Source organism: Haplochromis burtoni, unplaced genomic scaffold (genome assembly GCF_018398535.1).
Source record: "Haplochromis burtoni strain Fernald_Lab_line unplaced genomic scaffold, NCSU_Asbu1 Contig_120, whole genome shotgun sequence".
NCBI lineage: Eukaryota > Metazoa > Chordata > Actinopteri > Cichliformes > Cichlidae > Haplochromis > Haplochromis burtoni.
The window spans coordinates 1,638,060-1,659,047 of NW_024582481.1; the positions used below are offsets into that span (position 1 = coordinate 1,638,060).

Consider the following 20,988-nt stretch of genomic DNA (forward strand, 5'->3'; position numbering starts at 1 on the left):
GAAGTGTTGATGAAAACCAGAAGGAAAGGACTTCTCTGTGGATGCCGGCGAGAGTTCATGTTCATTAGGTGGCCACTGTGCCTACTGGATGGCACCTGTATGTATGCGGAGAAACCCCAGGTGATGGGACATACTGGGACATTACGTGATGCATCACATCATTACTGTCTGTCACTGAAGTTAATAATAAAGTGATTCCTGGAGACCATGAAATCTAATATTGCAGCCATGTGACAGTCCCATTACAGATGTTCTATCTATAGCATGTATTCATTCCAGCATCGCTGATTTTAATCAATCACAAACTAACGAAATGGCTAAAAGACAAAATCGTTTCTTCTGTGATTTAGAGCAAGTTTTTTTTCTCCCACTGACCCACTTTTTGTTTTATATTCAGTTAATAGAAAAGTGTTCTCATACTGTGCTAGGTATCATCTTGAAGCCAAAAACTGCCTGATGGCCTGCCTGTTTTATTCCACTACCAAAACTCACAAGATTCTTCTTTTTTTTACGAGTTTATACTTAAGCAACCATTTCATACCTTGCAGGCAGTAACAAATCCATTTTATGTGATTTCACAACACGCCACTTGTGAAATTTAACGATTGGAGGAGGTCATAGGAGAATGAAAAAGCAGTCCACATAGATGTGCCACAGGGCACTCATCTGATCTGAAGCTGTTTTGGCTTTGAGCAGCTCCAGTCTGTATCTTAGCCGTTCCCACCGCCGTTTGATCATCTTCAGACATTTGTCAGCGGCACTAATATTAGCCCAAAATATTTAGTGAAAATGTAAAAACTTAGCTTTCTTTTGCTCTTTGATGAAAAAAATACTTTATTTTAATCACTCTGTACTTTTGTGCTAAATACTGGCCTCCACAGAGGGGTTTTAAAAAAAAGATAAGTAAATACATATGCTGGGTGAATAAATCCTTGTCTACTAAGAATGAAACATAGAACCTGTACTATACTATACTGGTTGAACTGGGATTAGTTTGCTTCTCTCTTTTGCATTGTCATACTTCACTTTGACATGTGTGGTATTTTGGGTTGCCTTTGCTCAGATATAAAGCGTACTTTATATCTGAGCAAATGCTCAGTCTGTTGCTGAAACCACTAGGGGGCTCTGAACTTACATGAGAACTTACTGTAGTCAATTACAGTACCATCTCTTGTTCACACTGTAAACACAATACATTGTAACTAATATACACCATCGTCTACAATAATGTCCAAAAGTCTTGAGCCACTCCTTAGTTTTGGAAATTCGGGAACTAGGTGGAGGGATTCACTAAAACGTGCACAAACACACACGGAAATAGAAGTTATTAATTCGATTTTAGTCATTTCTTTAAATGGTCTTCAGGAATAGTTCTAGAAGGACATTCAAAGATCCTCTTTGGCTGCTGGCTGCCTTTTGTTCTGTTCTGCAATTATGATCCCACACTGCCTCACTAATGTTGGGTATGCTTTTACTCCATTGGCAGTGTGTTTGGGATCATTGTCATACTGAAAAATGAAGCTGTAGTCAATCAGATCCATTGAGAACATTTCTGATGAGGCTTCAGTGAACAGCAGACAGATCAGCTGAAGGACCATATGCATCTCTCAGGTCACGTGTCAGGTCTTTGCAGGATTTTTTCCTGTTTCTTACTGACTTTCAGACACTGTTCATCTGCTGTAGAAAGTATTTCAGGCCTGTCTGCTTGTCGTACAGCATACCCGGATGTACCAAGTTTTGCCAAACACCTTCCTGGTGTAAAGATTGTATGTTATGCTCTTTTTTTAGAAAGACTACTTAAAAATGATAGGTCTGGCTCCTTGGAAGCAAATTATGAAGTAGCCTACTATTGTATGTCGAAAAGATATATGAGCAAATAAATGTTGACCCCCCCCCCCCCCCCCCCCCCCCCGACCTTATAAATTTGCCTGATAATGCACTTTCACACAAATTGTTCTGTCTGCACCTCTAACACAGAATTAGCCCTTTTAAAGTATTAACTGCTGTTCACATGGCGCCACCTACTGCTTAAAGTCAACATAACTATACAACTACAAAGTAAAGAATTGTGTCGGAATCTATTTTCCAATTTGACATTCTGTTGCAGTTGTGGGAAAATTCACTGAAATATAACACGTTATATTAGCAGTTTCACAATAAATCTTTAATAGGATAAGTTTAATGTAAAAAAAGCAAAACATCTTCTTTTCTACATATAAATAATACTTTTAAACATTTAAATGATATTTATTTTTTAGTATTTATTCAGGAGTATTTAGGTGTCTAAGTTAACGCTTTTTAACCCCCTTTTACTTCCGTTTTATTGCTGAAGTCAATAAACCCAGGATAAGCTACACATTTCACTTCTATCAAACACTTAATCAAAATCAGATGAAATCTGATTTAAAGCCACGCCCCTAATCTGCTGATTTCCAAGGCAACCACGGCACCTGCTCTTGATTGGTGGGCCCGAATCAAACGCGTGCTCAATCAAGCTACAAATAGGCAATTTTCACAACTTCTCGGTCCCTTCGCCTTTCATCAGCAGAGGATTCAAGTATTCTTTGTCTGCAGCCCAAGCGTCAGCTTCACCATCATGGTTGAGCAGTTTGTTGGAAACTGGACTCTTGTTAACAGCGACAAGTTTGATGACTACATGAAAGCAGTCGGTAAGCTTGTTCATTTTGTGTGTTTGTTTGATTAAAACGATGCACGCTGTTATCTGTTGTATTTGAACAGTTTACCAATTGGATCCTTCCTGTGTTGTAGGCGTAAATTACACCACTAGGCAAATGGGAATCCTTGCAAAGCCTAACGTGGTGATCAGCATGGGTGATGATGGGTTTATCACACTAAAGTCTGTGACTACATTCAAGACCACGGAGTTCAAGTTCAAGCTGAATGAGGAATGCGACGAGGACACTGCTGACGGCAGAGCCACCAAGGTGGGTCGTCCCAGGTCCAGCCAGACTTTATTTTACACACATTTTAAGGTCTTACTAAAGCCCTCTCTATAAACTTTCCTAATTTCAGACCACCATGACAATTGAGGATGGCAAACTCGTGCAGAAACAGGCTTGGGATGGAAAGACGACAAGAATTGAGCGAGCAATTGAAGATGGAAAACTAATAGCTGTAAGTAACTGATGGTTTATCTGTGCCATTAAAGCTGTTTGCTCTTTATATGCAGCCTAACATGGCGCTGTTGCTGCTCTACAGCTTTAAGTGAATGAATGTCTGACCTTTGAACCCTGTCTCAACAGAAATGTTACATGGATGATGTTGTTGCAGTGAGGACCTATAAGAAAGTAGCTTAATGCACTCTTTGTGACGAGTTCCTGTTCCTTCAAGACTGTGCGCTACTGCCAAACATGCCAATAAAGTTTAAACTGTGACACTTCACTCTGTCTGACTCTTACTACAAAGTCTTGTACTTGTGAAGCATCAGGTGCATAAACTCAAATGTCACATGCTACTCACCCATGCAATTCAACATCCTTGACCTATTGGGGTTTAAATGATTGACAATGTGTGCAGCTCATGTCTTACTCAAAATTTACAGTGGAGCCAGTTTGTCTCCATTTCTAACACTACTTTCAAAGCCAGACTAATTCCCTTCAGTTTAACAGATTGCACTTTAAAAGCCATTTTCAATATGGCTGGTTCAATTCCAAGAATTACATTATAGACCGTATCAATACAGCATGTCTTGCATCCAGATGCCTATCACTATGCGAGCGTGCATCCTTTACTAAAAATGCTGTGCCAGCTGCACATCAGGTCAAAGTTAAGGGTGCAAAATTAAGGAAATGCCTCCCTGTATAGCTGCACTAGTTTAATGTTCGTAGCTGGCATAACCTGCAGTTACCTTCTAAACTGTAGCAAACTGTTTAGATGTGAAACTTTTTAAAGCAAGAAACCTGATTGGCTTAAACACACATCTGATCTTAAAGCTAGAGGGGAAGGGGGTTACAAAGGCCTTTTGTTTAAACAAAGGGAAGGAAAGCTCCTAAAATCAGAGTAGCCCTCATATGACAAGGAGGTGAGAAGGCCAAATCCCTGCTTGCAGTTGGAGCAGTGACCTAGTCTTGGTTGCATGGATGCAAAATTCAAGTGAGTGCACATAATTAGTTTTAATTAGGGTCCTTTAGAGCACTACACTGAGGTATAAATCCTCAAAGATTTCCAGGCTGTAGTGAATGGTTGTGGCCCCAGGTGGTGGTCAAGCAACAATGAGTATTGACTAATGACAAGCTGCTTTGTTTTGTAAAGTGCCATGTTATGTAAGATGGTGCCATATGCACACAAATGTTTTTGGTGCTTTGCCTGCACAAAGAATGTGTTGAGGAGCATTTACTTATATTTTTAAAATGCATGCTCAGATATAAATATAAGGTATGCGGTGAAACCTGAGGTCCTACCAGCTCAAAAAAACAAAACAAAACCCTACAGATTAAGCATGCTTATGGTGTTGTGTGGGTGCCAGCTTTAAGAAGCACACTTCCTTTGAAATTGCTTAGCTCCCTTAAACACAATGACATGATCAGCTGCTAAATTCTTTTGTTCTTTTGTTCATTATGAAAGGATGTGGTAGCTGTGTGCACACCAATACTGTAACAATTATTCCATTTCTGTTTTATTTAAGAAAAGCAGCCTGTTGATTGTGATGGAATAATCTCAATAACGACAGGTGGTTTCAGGTCCTACAAGGATCTCATTCATCAGCATGAAGCTGTAAGAAATGACATTATTTACTGTTACACAATAAATCGTGATTCCAAAATTTGGGACATTCTGTAAAATGTGAATAAAAACAGAATGCAATGATTTGCAAATCTTGCACACAGAACACATCGTATGTATCAGCTGACTCATTTTACTATTTGTTTCATGATGATGAGGCTGCAAAATGTTTTCAATTAAAATAACATCTGAATCAGTTCATCAGTGGGACTCTTTTACTGTGAAGCCATGCTGTTGTGATAGATGCAGTATGTGGTTTGGCATTGTCTTGCTGGAAAACATGTCACCTTGATGGGAGCATATGTTGATCTAAAACCTGCAAGTGCCTTTCCATAGGCATTGATGCACCCAATTCCTGCACAGCAGGGTTTTAAAATCAGTCTTGATGACAAGCACTCTCTCCTCTTTAGTCCAGAGGACATGGTGTGCATGCTTTCCAAAAAAGTTTTAAATTTTGATGGGTCTGACCACAGACACGTTTTCTACCTGCCCTCAGTTCATTTTAAATTAGCTCTTTCTAGAGAAGATCCAGATTTCTAGATGGCTTCTTTATTGCATCATACATTTGTAACCACCATTTGTGGATGGCAGGGTGAACTTTGTCCACACTTTCATTTTGAATAAAATATATGTTTATGATTTTGCAAATCAATGCATTCTGCTTTTATTTTACACACACAACTTTTTTGGAACTAGGCTTGTATTTGCAGTCATCTTATGTAGTCTCATGTATTCATGTAGTTAATCTCATAAGTTCTATAACAATGTGATAATTACAGATGCAGTTATCCGAGAAAATCCAGAAGTAAGTCCTGAAAATCTTTTGCTGCCGTACTTTCTCATTTGAATATTAAATTGTGTGAACTCGAAGACCCCAAATGTCTCACTATCACTGCAACTTCTACCTCGCAGATATGCTGCACCCTTGTGGTTGATTCCCGTAATAGCAGGCAACTATCGGGCGGCACCACTACATCCTGCTAGGTGGAGAGGGGAGGAGGGGTAACAGTTTAACGTGAATTATAAATAGAGATTTTTTTTTTAAATTGAAAAATATTATTCAATTTATTTGAATCCATAACATCGCATATCTTTACAATATCTCTATCTTGACACGTATTTATTTTCTTCGTCCAGATGACGTTACGTGACGCAACGCGATCAAACATGGCCGACAAAGAAAACAGAAGTATGGATGTCGATAAGAGAAAGAATAAACCTTGTGGTAGTCAAGTTAAGCCATTATCTGACGAAGTTACCCAAAGAAAAGACAACCGGGGCAGCACTGACGGCAAGAAGGACGCCGAAGAAAGCCGTGCCACGACACGATACTGCGAGAAACTACAGGCATGGATGTGGCAGTACTACAGTGGATATGTGAACTGGCAAAGCTGGCTAGCAGCGTCAGCCATGTCCTACCCTTACTGTTTACAGCCACCTAACGGGACTTCGACCGTTCTTGATATCAACTCCCAGCACTGGCATAATAATCCGTTTGGTCTTCCGTTGCCTCCTTTCCCACCCGCGGCCGGCTCCTCGAGCGGCCGTGCAGGTGAAACCATCGTCGGGGCAGCAGTGCCTGCTCAGCCGCAGCAGCAGCAGCAGGCGAGGGAGAATGGAAATGCACCGAGACCAGGTAAAAGCTGCTACAGACAGTATAACCATATCCGATTTTTCCTAACTCCAAGGGTCACTACATTTGAGGGTTATGATGACCCTCTGGGACTGAGCGCCTTTAAAAACAATTGAAAGGCAGTCCGGCATCCCTTAATAAAACAAACTTCTTTGCTTCTTTTCTCCAGGCCGAGAGTACAGTATTCCTTCTCCTCTCCAAAGACTAATGGCTGAGATGGTGGATTTCTTCATATTGTTTTTCATCAAAGCAACTATAATCATCAGTATTATGCACCTTAGTGGAATCAAGTGAGTTTGTGTATTTATGCCATCCATCCATCCATCCATCCACTCGCTTCCGCTTATCCTTTTCAGGGTCGCGGGGGGCGCTGGAGCCTATCCCAGCTGTCATAGGGTGAAAGGCGGGGTACACCCTGGACAGGTCGCCAGTCTGTCGCAGGGCTAACACATGGGGACAGACAACCATTCACACTCACTTGCACATTCACACCTAGTGGCAATTCGATTATCCAATTAACCTATCCCCACAAGCTGCATGTCTTTGGACTTTAATGGTAAATGGCCTGTATTTATATAGCGCTTTACTAGTCCCTAAGGACCCCAAAGCGCTTTACATATCCAGTCATCCACCCATTCACACACACATTCACACACTGGTGATGGCAAGCTACATTGTAGCCACAGCCACCCTGGGGCGCACTGACAGAGGCTAGGCTGCCGGACACTGGCGCCACCGGGCCCTCTGACCACCACCAGTAGGCAACGGGTGAAGTGTCTTGCCCAAGGACACAACGACCGAGACTATCCAAGCCGGGGCTCGAACCAGCAACCTTCCGATTACAAGGCGAACGCCCAACTCTTGAGCCACGATCGCCCCTTGTGTATTTATGTTTTTCTAAATTTTTTTTATTTTTATCCCTTCAAGAAGGAGACTCGTAATCAGACTAAGACATTCTTTAAACCTGTATCGTTTCATTCACTTTTCAGAGATGTTTCCAAGTTCGCCATGCATTTTATAGTGGAGGAAATCGATGAAGACACATCGATGGAGGAGCTGCAGAAAATGATGCTTGTTGCTCTTGTGTATCGGATATTAGTTTGTTTTTATGAGGTGAGTGGACACGGAGAAGTTTTATGCTGTTATCTGGAGTCTTGACTAGGATGTTGGTCTTAAGGGTACAGCTGCTAGGGGAACCAGGGGCTGTCGTACTCCTAAGTATTTTGCTCTGTGTGTAATTACGTCTTCCAACAAACTGTCTTCTCATAACCTTAGAGCGTCTCCATTAAAATGGGCAGGTGCCAGTTTGTCAGTGCAATAACATACAAAAACCTACATAAACTTGTTTATTCATTCCTGATTTTGTCACAGTCCCTTACTGTCAGCTGATTTGACATGCGACCCTCTTGTCTTTGGACAGCTGCCACTAAGCCGGCTACACAACAGCAACAGCGGGTTATAAGCTAACATTATGCCAGCTAATGTTAGGCTCAATTTTCCTAAAAGTCACACTTTCGCTCTGATAAACAGTTTGATTACACATCTCACGTCATATGAGGGTCTGGTTGGTAAGTGTCCGAGTCCAACAGTGTTACATTTACTTCAAAGAAAGTTTCACTAACTCTGACTAACAGCAGCTAATGGAGGCTAACAGCAGCTAGCACTGGCAAAACCAGCAAGAAAAAGTCTGAGATATCAACTCGCCTCAGTGTCGCTGTCGTCAGTCAAAAGTGAGCTTCGCTGAATCATTGACTCTTATCGGAGTCCTTTCACAAAGTTTTACAGCCTCCTCCAACATAAATGGACTACAACACCAGCATATCAACAGCTTAGGTAGCAGACTGAAAGCTTCCACTCACTACAGATGAACAGCAGCCAGAGTTGTTTGTTCTACCGTGGCCACCGTACTTAGAGTTAAGCACTTAAGGAAGAAGACTGAACTCAGTCGACTGCAATTTGCTGACATCTAGCAGTGATATTTTACCAACCGTAACTTGTTAAATTGTTTGTGGAAAATGTATTTTATGTTTGGTAGCTGATACACGTTTCTCTTTTTAGATCATATGCATTTGGGGAGCAGGAGGAGCCACTCCCGGAAAGTTTCTCATTGGACTCAGAGTCGTGACATGTGACTCATCAGTTCTGGTTCAGCCTAACAGGGTTCTTGTCGTGCCAGCAACTAATGTCTCTCTTTCTGCGTGAGTATTTATTTAATTATTTTTTTAAAGATTATCCATCAGAAGTCACAGCGTGCATGCAAACAGCCTCACATCACATAACGGTACTGTTTCTGTCTCCCTCTTCAGATCGACTGTTCGAGCCTTGAATAAGAACTTTTCCATTGCCTTCTTCTTCCCAGCCTTCATCACTCTTCTGTTCTTCCAGCACAACAGGACTGTGTATGATATGGTTGCTGGTACAATTGTTGTCAAGCGATCCAGGGTCAGATGATGCTGCACAGAAGAATGGCCCCACAATAACTCTGAACAGGCACTGAGTGACAATTTGTTTTCTTTTTAAAAATATAACGTCGACTGAACTCAGACACCTCCCTTTCAAGGTATTGTCAGAGCACAAGAGAATCGGGATGGTTGCATTGAGTTTGAGACACACCAATATGAACTGTTTCAATTTGGATTTGTTGTGTTTCTGACACACACACTGTATTTCTGCATGTATGTCTACATGCTGCTTTCAGAATCAGGTCCTGTGCAAGGAAAAAATGATGGTATCTGCTAAGTTTTTATTGACAGAAGATTCGCTTCCTTTTTAAAATTGTCTTTCAAGATTAAGGGTGACTGTCTAACTTGGCTAACTCAGTATTTAAAGCTTCAGTAGGCAAGGAAACCAGAGAAGACAGGATTTTATTTAAAAGAACAGCCAGAATATGAAGATTAAAGAGCCCTTTTCTTGCATCTTTTTTTGTTCTGTTTAACCCCCCCCCCCCCCCCCCCACACTTTAAAAAAAAAAAAGAAAATTAAAATAATATTAATAATAATATATAATAACATTTTGCACTGCTCACATGATCTGGTATGAAAGGCAACAAGATTAGAGGCAACAAATCTCTAATGCACGAACATTTCCCCTTTTAAGGAGGTGCAGAGTCTAGGAGGTAGATATGTAAGTTTCTGTCCCATCTAAAGGTGCTGACAGTGTCTCAGCAGCAGCTTAACCAGGCATTAACAAGTGCTCATGTCATTTTTCCAAGCGTTTATTTTCTAGTCATTTCCTGGGGGATGTGCGTTGTGATTGGCCAAGGTCTACTGGGGCAAATTTTTTATTTTACTTTATTTTTTAAAAACTTGAAGACAGAGCTGGGAGAAGGTGCAAGACTCTAGTTTCCTTTCCATCTGCTTGAGTTATTATGCAGTGTTTTTTTTCTAAAAACATTTTGCCTGCAACAAGTTTAAGTTGCTAATCCTGCATTAATGAGATTACGCCATCAAGTATGTCTTTGTATTAAATACGTACCCTCAGACTTGTATGCTCAGACTTAAAATTTTTGATCATTGCTCACAGTGGGAATCATGCATTAATGATAACGTGTGATTATTGCTGCTTTGTAATAGCTGATTGTAGTCTTATCATTAGCACTAACATTTGGGAGAAATTGAAGCAGAGGAGTAACAAATGGAAAAACACCACATGGCTGGATGGATGGATGATACCACAATATGCAAAATGCCCTATGATCTGTGCAAAGGTGATTGAAGCTGCCGTGGAATCAAAACCACTTAAGATCTTATGATAATCCCTACTAATTGGCCTAATTTAATAACAGATGGCATTATCAAGTGTTTACACATTTAATTATGAGAGCTTATAGAGGAAATGTACTGTGACAATTTCTGCTATAAAAAATGCATTAATGGACATTTTCTACTCCAGTTTCCTTGATCAAAGACACTGTTAAGCATTTTCTTCTGTGTGCTAAAGTACCAAAAATGCCTGCTAGATGTGCTGTGATGAAATCTACTGTGTAACTTGATGACAATCTGTAAATGGGCCGACTTCAGTCGTGAGAGGATTACATTGTGTAAAAATGGCAGCTTACTGATCCTATTTTTCTTATTAATAAGACTTTGGCTCCACCTGTTGTACATCTGTTGGTCTTGCAGACCTCAGGCTTCTGCCTCTTGTGATGAATCACAGAGATCACTACATGGTAACATGCCTACATTTGTCTCTTTGTGATTTTCATTCATCCTCGCCGAGAACCAATCGCTGTGTGCCCGTGACATGAATCAATCCGACTCTAACAGCAGCTTGACTCAGCTTGTTTTTGAGACGTTTCTCCCATGCTTAGACTTTTCTGGCATGTCACATGTGCTCCGAGGGGACTGTGGAAGCGCCAAGTGTTGGCAACTGTTGACATGGTGATTGTGTTAGGCCCACTAAGTGGCAGTTTCAGCTGACAGCCACAGATGGTACTCCCAGATTACAGAGCGACTCCCCGCCCCCCCTCACATGCGGCTGCCATGCATCATGCCATAGGGAATAGAAAAATGTAGCTTATTGTTGTGAAGAAAGTGTGGGCAGACACTGCCCACGAGTATCACTGTGCTATATTCTGATGAGTGAGTGTAGCTCAGTTTGGAGTTGAAGCGTTTTTTGTAATTGATTTTATTATTGACATCTTCTGGCTCGCATCCAAAAAAAGAGTGCAAGAGACAGATTTTAGGAAAGCTCAAGGGGACATTTATCCCCGTAGTTAATGGCAAATTTTTGTGTTTAACTTCTTAATATTTTACAAAACCTCTCAGCTGCCGAAGTAAATGAAGACCTTGCAATCGCTTGTAGTTAGAAATACTCCTGGCATTAGTATGTAAATCCCACTGATGATCGCCTACATTTCCATAAATGGAAATGTGCCACTAAGCATGGAAGTGCTGGAAGAGATTCCTCATGTAGCCTTGTAAAAATAAATTAAAATATCAATTTTTAAAACATGAAAGGAAATAATGGAGGTTAGAGGAGGTGAGCTGGGTGCAAAAATGAATCGCTCATAGTATATTTATGTTGTCATGCCCTGCTTCAGAAATCTACTTCCTACCTGTCACATGCCATTCGTTATCAACCTGATGTGTCCAGCCTGAGTTACTGCCACTCTGTCTGGCTCTTTTAACAAGGAAGTCATGTACAGGCTCACGGATTTCTCAGACAGCCATGTGTCTGTGTCTGAACAAAGCCATGTACAAGCCAGAAGGAATGAAGTAAACAGTCTGGGCTCAACTAGACTAAAATATTCCCTAAGTTTGTGTCCTTACACTCATTATTTGGTCATTAGATCCTCCGCAGTGGCAGGTGGTGCTGCTGCTCTTCACACACAGACAACAGCAGCAGGCTCCAGGTGTTTTGAAGTCGCGGAAAGGTGCTGTGGGCTGAAATAGTGCTCGCTGCTGATGCTTTTCCTCTCTGGTGTGTCTGTGCCTGTTGGTATTCCTCTCAAGTGGCATCAGTAATTACAGGCTGGCTGGGTTCTGCCTGAGTGGAAAGGGCTGTTGATGAAGAGGAGACCTGTTGACTGGGGAGGGAGATAAGTGACTGCTCTAACGCTAGGGATGTCATAAGGCAACACATATTTCATGGGCACATTCACACACATAAAAACTTTTGCTGGCTCCTAATGTCGCTACCTACATGCACAGAATTTATTCAGCTGCGCAGATCAGCACTTATCTAATGGTTTCTCATTTAGTTTATTGCTTTTTTAAAAACTTTACATGTTACTACTGGAGAAAAAAATGAGAGAACTAACCTTAATGTTTAACCCTATGTTTTGGCAAAAAGAAAAGAGATTTCTGGGGAAACAAATAAGGGTTGTTTCATATAAAATGTCCGTTTTTAATGGGCTATAATGGAAAATAGTTATTAGTTATTGGAAAAAGAGCTTTCTAACCTCTGTGGGATTTACTTGGCTAATTAACGTTAAATCAAATGCACACACTGGCTATTTTGTTCAACTGCTCGTTAATGCAAATATCTAATTAGCCAATCACATGGCAGCATCTCAGTGTATTTAGGCATTTATATCTGGGTGTTACGAAACTGCTGATCTACTGGGATTTTCCCACGCAACCATCTCTAGGGTTTACTGATAGTGGACTGAAAAAGAGGAAAATATACAGCAAGTGGGTAAAAATAGTAACTCAAATAACTACTCATTACAACAAAGGTATGCGGAAGAACAGCACTGGAATAATGAGGCTACATTTTATACAGGCTCACCAAAATTGGACAATAGAAGTGTTGCCTGGTCTGATGTGACTAGAATTCTGCTGCGACATTTGAATGGTGGTTTCAGAATTTGGCATAAACATCATGAAAGCATGACCTGCCTTGTGTGTGCAGGTCAGGCTGATGGTGGTGGTATTAGGATGTTTTCTTGGCACACTTTAGGCCCCTTAGTACCAACTGAGTATTATTTAAACACCACAACCTACCTGAGTGTTGTTGCTGACCATCTCCATCCCTTTACGACCACAGTCTGCCCATCTTTGTAAAGATCATTGTAGGGTCTTTACCTTACCTTAGAGCGCTTTGAGGCAACTATTGTTGTGATTTGGCACTATATAAATAAAATGGAATTGAACTGAACTGAATCTTCTTCACGCGTACCTAATCACATTAAAACCATCAAACAATCTGTAGGTCACTTTTTGTGGCACCTGTGATTGGACTGGGATAATTTAATTTAGCGGTCGAGTCGTTGCCCTGGGCTGTTTTTACAGAGCGGTTTGGGGACTGAACAATTGAATTTTTAAGCTTTTTCAAAGCAGGCTGTTATTTTTATTATATGTCTTACCTTGAAGTACATGTAGTTGCCACCTCTACCCAGTTCTTGTAGTTATTTAGACAACTGTAATAACAGTGACGCTGCACTCAGTGGCCCTTTGCTCAAAAGAAGAGTGGTTTGAATATTTTTATTTTTATTTTTTTTGTTTGTATTGGAATTTTAATGGCATTGGCTCAATAGCTTACATACAGTCGATTAGTCTGATCAGCAGTTTACTATTTGAGGTTATTTCCTTTTACAGTTCCAATAAATGAACAATTAAAGGGCTTTCTAGGATAGTTGAAGAATAAGAATGCGTATGATGTGAACTCATTTTCCAGAATAGTACATTGCCTGTGCAGGAGCTCATTTTCCTGTTATAAAAATAGATGTGAATATGAGGCGCGTACAAACTCAAGATGAGTGATATAAAAGCATACAGAGAGACTGTGAGTGTGTGCATTGAAATGAAGCAGTACAGCATTCATACCATTTTCTGTGACATAACAGCGGGTTTCTGGGTTTGTGTTTCTGAATACAGTAGATTTCTGCTCTAGGCAGTGAGTGGCTTGAGTTGTCAAGACAACCATGGATACTGCAGAGAAATTCAGCCTTTTCTCTCTTTCTTAGATTATGGTGGTGTAGAGCAAAATCAGATGGAAACTCCTTCATGTTTGGTGAGAAACTGAAGGGTAAAAAAAATATGTCTGTCTCGCTGGTATCATTTAGAAAGCCGCTTGTCTTTTTGTGGCTTACTTGTGACTTCGGTTCCCTTTATCTCAAGAGAGTGTATCTTGGTTACATGTCAGCAATTCACTGGGCTAAGATCAAATGCTAAAACAGTTGCTAAATATAATTAGAATAAAAAGAAGAGCGTGTACAGTCATGTGAAAAAGTAATTTTTGTATGTCACAATGTTTTGGCCATAATGCACAACATATCAGCACGAACACCTCATACTAACTCTTAAGCACGGTAGTGGTGGGATAATGAATTGGGTTTGTTTTGCAACCACAGGACTCTCTTCTAGAATCAAATGTGAGGCCGTCTGTCCTAAAGCTAAAGTAAAGCTTGGCAGAATTTGGGTCATGCAACAAAAGGATAGTGATCCCAAGTGCAGCAAATCTACGAGAGTATAGCTGAAAAAGAAAAGAATCGAGGTGAGGCAATCGCCCAGTCAAAGTCCAGACCTCGAAATGCTGAAGTGGAACATGAAGAGAGGTGAGCAATAAACAACAACATGCCCACAAACCTCAATGAACTGAAACGCTGTACAGAAAAATGGGCCAAAATTCCTCTGCAATGATGTGAGAGACTGATAGTCATACCGAAACTGCTGGGACGCCCACTCCCGCAGAAGGTCCTGTTAGAAGCTACTGAAGCATGTGGGGTACACGCGACTGCATAGTGCTGCAAAAACTTTCTTTTTCACATGACTGTAGCTGGGCTTTAAGTTAGTTAGATGAGCATAATCTGCAGCTTTTTGACTAAATGTGTTTATTAAACCAACTCTTTAGTTCAAAAGGGGTCATGAATATTTCATAAATTTAATAACAGTAAATTTTGAGAGTTTTACATTGCTTTAATCTGATTCCATATCCCTGTGTTTATAACATTTACTCATATTGGGATTTGCTGGATGGCATAAGGCGGAGACAAATGGCAACATACTGAAGTATCTATCCAGCTCTGAGCTACAGCTCAAGAGTCACAGAGGCTGATGAACTGCCCCCTGCTGTGTGAGTTTGGTATTGAGCCTACAGTCCAGTATGACGCGAGGAGCTGGCAGTCTGTCACTGGGGTCACTGAGGTCACTTCAGTCCATGATGGATTTCTTGACAGGAATATTCAAATGTTGTGCTCATAACAGAGGAAATGTGTCTGTAGTAACTTTGACTCTGTCGTAGTGATAAATATAAGAAGACTGTGTTATTAGGGGAGGTTATTACTCATTACTCTTTCCTGTCTTGGCTCACAAACCACCCAGCAAAACACTTGCGAATGTCTTTAGAAACTGCGATTAAAAGGCCAACATTAACTTTACTTCCTGGCTCCACAGTGTGCTTATTTTTTTATTTATTCACAATTTGGTGTCTTTCTGATTCATTTGGTTCGAACCCCACTGAGCTCCTGCAGTGGCTGTATTCCTCCTCCACAAATCACTCCCACCCAATCCTTTAGTTGCCTAAACTATGTTCTGGAGATGTGCGTAAGCAGTGGCTTGCTATTTTCAGCTGAATGAAAAGAGTCTTGGCACTTGGACTCAGGATGAAATCTGTTTTGTTCTGCTGAATTTGGCTCCCACCACATGCACAGTATCTACATGAAACAGAGTTAAAGAACTCAGTTTAATTGTGTCCTGCAGTAAAACCACCACCATCTGACTGAGAGGAATGACTTTTAGAGTGATGTTTTGTCGCCATGGGAATCTGTCATATATAACAATGGCAAAAATAAACCCATTTTGATAGAATGCATTTGTTTGATGTCTGTGTTAATGCTAATCTTTCTGATCTTTCTGATGTAACAGGTTGATTAAAAGGTTGTCTACTCCTCCACATCAAGCATCAGCTGCTTAAACTATGAATCATTTTTTAGCTCTTGTGTTTTGTAGGGAAAACCTTCAGACCCTGAATCAACAAAACATTTCCTAAAATCTACAGCTGACCTTGACACTATGAAAAGTTTTTTTCAACAGCTTATTTTTTTTAAATGTGCTTATTTTTTATTTTTTTTACAAAGACCCAGGGTAACATTTTTTTTGAAACATTTCAGTGCTTCATCCTCTCGCTTACACGTCATTCCTTTCATCTTTAGATACCCAAGGACTCTGTTCAAGGTCACTGTGAGCACAACAATTGCTCTATTGTAATTAAACCTCCACTCCTGTGATAATCTCTCACAGAAGCCCAAAGTGTACAATATCCCCCGTTCAAAACAGTGAAAACTGAGTCGATTTAATATTCGCACACCTCTCACGAGAGCACGCAGGACCCAAAACAAGAGGACGGGTCGGTATCGCCTGCCTCGTGGACCTGCTGTCCCTTTTTGCTCTTTTCATTAACTGCTAAATTCACTGGCTTTCAATAGGCTCTTTCAGCATGTCATGCTACACCACCACTGAGCTACAGCCACGTTGCCACCCATCTTTCTTAATGGGGACTGGAGACTGTGGAGCTGCCTTGTTGCCATGGCAGCAAGCGCTTTCACATTCTCCCCACATAGAGTGGAGTATGCATGTTGTCCTTCCAAACTGGAGCGCGCCACAGCAGAGACAGGTCTGCTCTCAGACAGGACTGAGCCAGGGTTATTTACCTCCTGCTCTGATACCAACTGCCCTCCTAATCCCACCACCCACACTCCACTTTCCATTCTCGTCATTACTTATGCATAGCGTTTCCCTGTGGCTGCTCTCTCACAGAGAACTTTGCTCCAACAGGTGCTTTTTAAAATATTTCTTAAAGCTTGCTTGTTATTTTTCACAAGGGTGTAGCAGTGAAGTGGAACTAGTCATTGGGGGCTAGGAACTTATCTATTGTTTAGATGTTGTGAAGGAGCCTTAAAATGAAATAAAAAGTCTGGGTTTTAACTGCATTTTCCCCATCTTAGTAAAGATAATGTTAAGAATAATACATCAGTAGCCCTTTGAGTGACCGGTAATCTCCCCAGGGTGTTCCTGGCATTATACACCTTGTATCTGTTGCTGACTTTAGCTCCCCTACAATCCTCTAAAAGATAAGAAGGTCCACGGGTGAATAAATCAGGTTTGTATTATTAATAGTTTATTTAATTCATGTTACTAATATATCTCTCCAACAATATAAGGTAATACCAACATGGTAAATCCTGAAATTAGAGGAGCTGGGATGTTTAGTTTAGTTGTTGTATAGTTTTCAATTGTTTTGCTTGAAAATATTAATCAGTTATCAAATTTGATTGTTATTTCCTGTCCATCAGTCCACCAAGGAATCTGTTCAAGGTCACTGGGAACACAACAGCTGTGTTGTAATTAAACCTGCATGGGGACATGTGCATGTTTAAAGCCAACATTTTCATGTAAAACTAATGAAGCCTTAAAATGCTGACAAAAAAATTATAAAAGGCTGGCATAGAACATATAGGTAAAACAAAATATTGGTTTTTTTGCAAACCTCCTTATAACACAGTAATAGGGGGTTTATTACAAGCATAGAGTGTCTAACAAGTGCTGAAAAGAAAGTAACCCAATTACCATTCAGAAGTATTGTATTTTTATTTAATTTTGCATGCTACTTCATCTTATTATTAATGTGACACTTTCCACCCCACTCTGTTCCCCTGTACAAGTGGCGTTTTTGATCAGACTACTTTTGCAGACAGCTGATTCATATATTTGTTTCTTCTAGGCTGGCCTATTGTACATTCTTTCTATAATGTTTTTCTAAAAGTTCCCTGAAAAAAAGCCTGCAGATGGTAAAAAAATGTTGCAGTGAGAGTACTGACCGGGGCTACAAAGACAGATCATATTTCTCCCATATTGGCTTCTCTTTATTTGCACCCTTTAAAAAATGACTACTTGAATTTAAAATCCTTCTTCTCACATAAATAGCATTGAATCCCAATAGAGCACTTCACTCTCACACTGCTGACTTAACTGTGGTTTCTCGAGTTTCTGAAAGTAGAATGGGGGGGCAGATCTTTTAGCTTTCATGCACCTTTTCTGTGCAACCAGCTCCCAGTTTACACTGGGGAGACAGACAACATCTCTATTTGTAAGATTAGGTTTAAAACTTCGCTTTTTGATGAGTCAGGACTGGATGTCATGACCCTGAACTGTAGTTTAGTTATGCTGCAATCAGCTCAGACTGCTGGGGACTTTCCATGATGCACTGACCCTTTCTTCTCCACCCCCTCTTTTCACCACCCACATAATTTACTACTGCTTGCTATAAAGTTTTGTCTTCTCTCTCATGTTTGTGTTCTGTCCCCGTTTCACCAAGCCGTCCTTTTTTTCTCCCTAACCGGTCCCGGCAGATGTCTAGCTGCCTTCCCCCCGATGCTGGCTCTACCAGAGGTTATACTTCCTGTCAAAAGGGAGTTTTCCCTTCCCACGATCACTAAGTGCTTGCTCATAGGGGATGTTATGATTATTTTCCCTCTAACATTTTTTATGTGTCTTTTACCTTGCTGTATAAAGCAAGATGATGTTGTAAGTCGACGCTATATAAATAAAACTGTATAATTTCAGAATTCATAATTTTTTGATGGGGGATTTTTGGCTAAATATTTATTGCATTATGTCAGTACTGTTTTAGCTCTCTGGTTTATCTGAGTGTGACTTATTGTGTGGAACACCTATACCTGCTGAGCTCTTTGGACAGATGTTCTGGGGAACATTTTGAGAAACGATAAATGACCTAATGGCTACAAAAACAACTCACTATGGAAAAACAAACAAACAAACAAACAAACAAACAAACAAACAAACAAAAATACATTTCGTTTCCCAAATCATGTGACCATTTGCATCGTGCAGGCTTCCCCTTAGTTGTGTGTAGTAGAAGCGCTTTTGCATGTCTGGACATGCCTTCCGCAGTAGTGGATGCTCACTTATGCCCGGTAAGTGGTGTGGATGCAGGACAGAATGCGGGTAATGATGCTTGGATAATTGTTTCTTCGACACCCACCAGGTTCAAGGTAGGCCTAATATGATGCATCTCTTTACATTTAAAGCTCAACCTTGAAAGAGTTGCCCCAGAACTTAAATTGGTACTTGGACATGTTTGGCTTTGGAGTGAAGGTCACACAGCGTTATTGCCCACAGCAAGTGGAACCCACTTGAGTTTTCACGGTTTTTTTTCCCTCGCTGAAAACTACTGAGTGCATGAGTAGGAGAGAGCGTAGACTCAGTGTATAGGAACATGTGTGTGTTTACAAATGAAAGGGTCCGTTGTTTATTTTGTTAAAACGATGATATGCTGCTGCTAAAATCACTATCTATTACTAGTGCAAGTACTCCAGGACTAGTACTGTCGCTACTGCACTACTACAGTGTAAACATTTGGTTTCATGCACTCACTCTCATTATGTGTGCACCATACTGAGAAATGTTGCTTAGACTGTGCAGCTAGGCTAGCAAAACAAACATATCGGGTTGGACCACAATAATCAGCATCCGATATTATTCAGTGTCTGTGAAGATGTCAACAGGGACTCAATATTCTGATCTGTGGTGAAAGCTTTCCCGACATACTAATGCAAGGAAGCCTTTGATCGAGATACAAACAGCCAGACACATTTGAAAGCTCTGTCTTTATGCGACTTCACGCTTGATGTGATCTCCTCTATACACTGCACATTTATTTCACCCCATGCAACTTAAGCTGGATTTGTGAATTCTCGGAAGGCAGCGTGTCAGATCACTTGTCTGACATTAATTCTGACCTTCAGTTTACAGTGAGCCATTTTATGGCAGTGCAAACCTCTGTTTGTTGTTGATGCTTGTTTCACAGCGGTTTCGGTTCCCTTTCTGTGGGGATAGTGTTGGTCCTGAGGTTTACATTGGCTTGGCAGCGTCTTGGTAGTAATATCAGTCATTGTAGGAAGATGAGGCTGTACCCCTTTGGCAAGAAAGACACACTGCAAGTTTATTTTCTTTTTCTCTCAGGTTCAACAGCTGGAAAAACACAGCTTCAGTTTGTACATTTGGCATGTGCTTCTGCATGCCTGTGGTCATTTGTATCTCTGTCTTCCAGCTCGCTGAAGCTTCTGGCAATATATTAGGGTTTAATGTCTACATGGAAAAGTATGCATTTATGGTTTCACCCATGCAACACAAAAATTACAACTTTATACATATATATATTCATAGGTCCCACATCATTTTCCTGCAACACTGGGATTGCAAATATCTGTAACCCTGGGATTACATTTGCAGTAGCATTCCAACAGTTCCCTATTCTCATCAGTTGTGATGCCTTCTTGTTCCACTAGCTCACTTCTCATCAGAATGTCCTGGTTCCTTAACACATGCAGCTGTGTTCAGTCATATTCTTCTTGATTGTACCGAGGTAGACTTGGGGGGCCTTGCCAGATGCCACAAGCCCTGGTTAGGATTTGAACTCCTGACCTACAATCAAGTGACGCCCTATGAGGAAGCACTTGGTGACAGTGGGAAGAAAAAACTCCCTTTTAACAGGAAGAAACCTCCAGCAGAATTGGGCTCAGAGAGGGGCAGCCATCTGCCACCATTGGTTCTGTATAAGTTCTATATAAGAAGGACTCATGCAGGCTGGAGAAACTGATCAGGAAGGCTGGCTCTGTGGTCGGCATGAAGCTGGACACTCTGGTGACAGTGGCAGAGAAAAGGACACTAAAAAACTGCTGGACATTATGAACAATGCTGGGCATCCTCTGCACACGGCCATTAACAACCAGAAGAGTCTGTTCAGTGACAGGTTGCTTCTCCCCAAGACAAGAACTAACAGACTTAAAAACTCCTTTGTCCCACACGCCATCAGACTGTTTAACTCCTCTCTGGAGGGGAGAGGGAGGGGAAACAGGAGGACAAAGGAGGGGGGAACAACTAAGCTGTAGTGCCTCTTCACCTCACTGTACAATACCTTGTGCAATACTTTTTGTAAATAGTCAAGGTGCAATAGACTCAATACTTGAAATGTGCAATTCACTTGTATTTTTATTTTTATTCCTATTTATTCTATTTATCCCCTTTGTATATTTTATTTATATTTGTCTCTGTATTTATATATATGTGTGTGTGTGTGTGTGTGTGTGTGTGTGTGTGTGTGTGTGTGTGTGTGTGTGTGGTGGTGTGTGTGTGTGTGTGTGTGTGTG

General features: G+C 40.8%; 2 protein-coding genes across 2 annotated transcripts; both read left to right on the forward strand.

The window, feature by feature from the left end:
- Positions 1–2,509: 2,509 nt before the first annotated feature.
- Positions 2,510–3,402, forward strand: fabp4b (fatty acid binding protein 4b). Its single transcript, XM_005934810.3, has 4 exons — positions 2,510–2,669; positions 2,770–2,945; positions 3,034–3,135; positions 3,264–3,402. The coding sequence occupies exons 1-4, from the start codon at positions 2,597–2,599 to the stop codon at positions 3,315–3,317; spliced, it is 405 nt and encodes a 134-aa protein (XP_005934872.1). The 5' UTR covers positions 2,510–2,596; the 3' UTR covers positions 3,318–3,402.
- Positions 3,403–5,875: 2,473 nt separating this feature from the next.
- LOC102293791 (protein FAM8A1) lies at positions 5,876–9,319 on the forward strand. The gene is made up of 5 exons (XM_005934809.3): positions 5,876–6,379; positions 6,546–6,666; positions 7,366–7,489; positions 8,435–8,574; positions 8,683–9,319. Exons 1-5 carry the CDS (start codon positions 5,881–5,883, stop codon positions 8,825–8,827), a joined length of 1,029 nt encoding a protein of 342 aa, XP_005934871.1. The 5' UTR covers positions 5,876–5,880; the 3' UTR covers positions 8,828–9,319.
- The last annotated feature ends 11,669 nt before the right edge of the window (positions 9,320–20,988 follow it).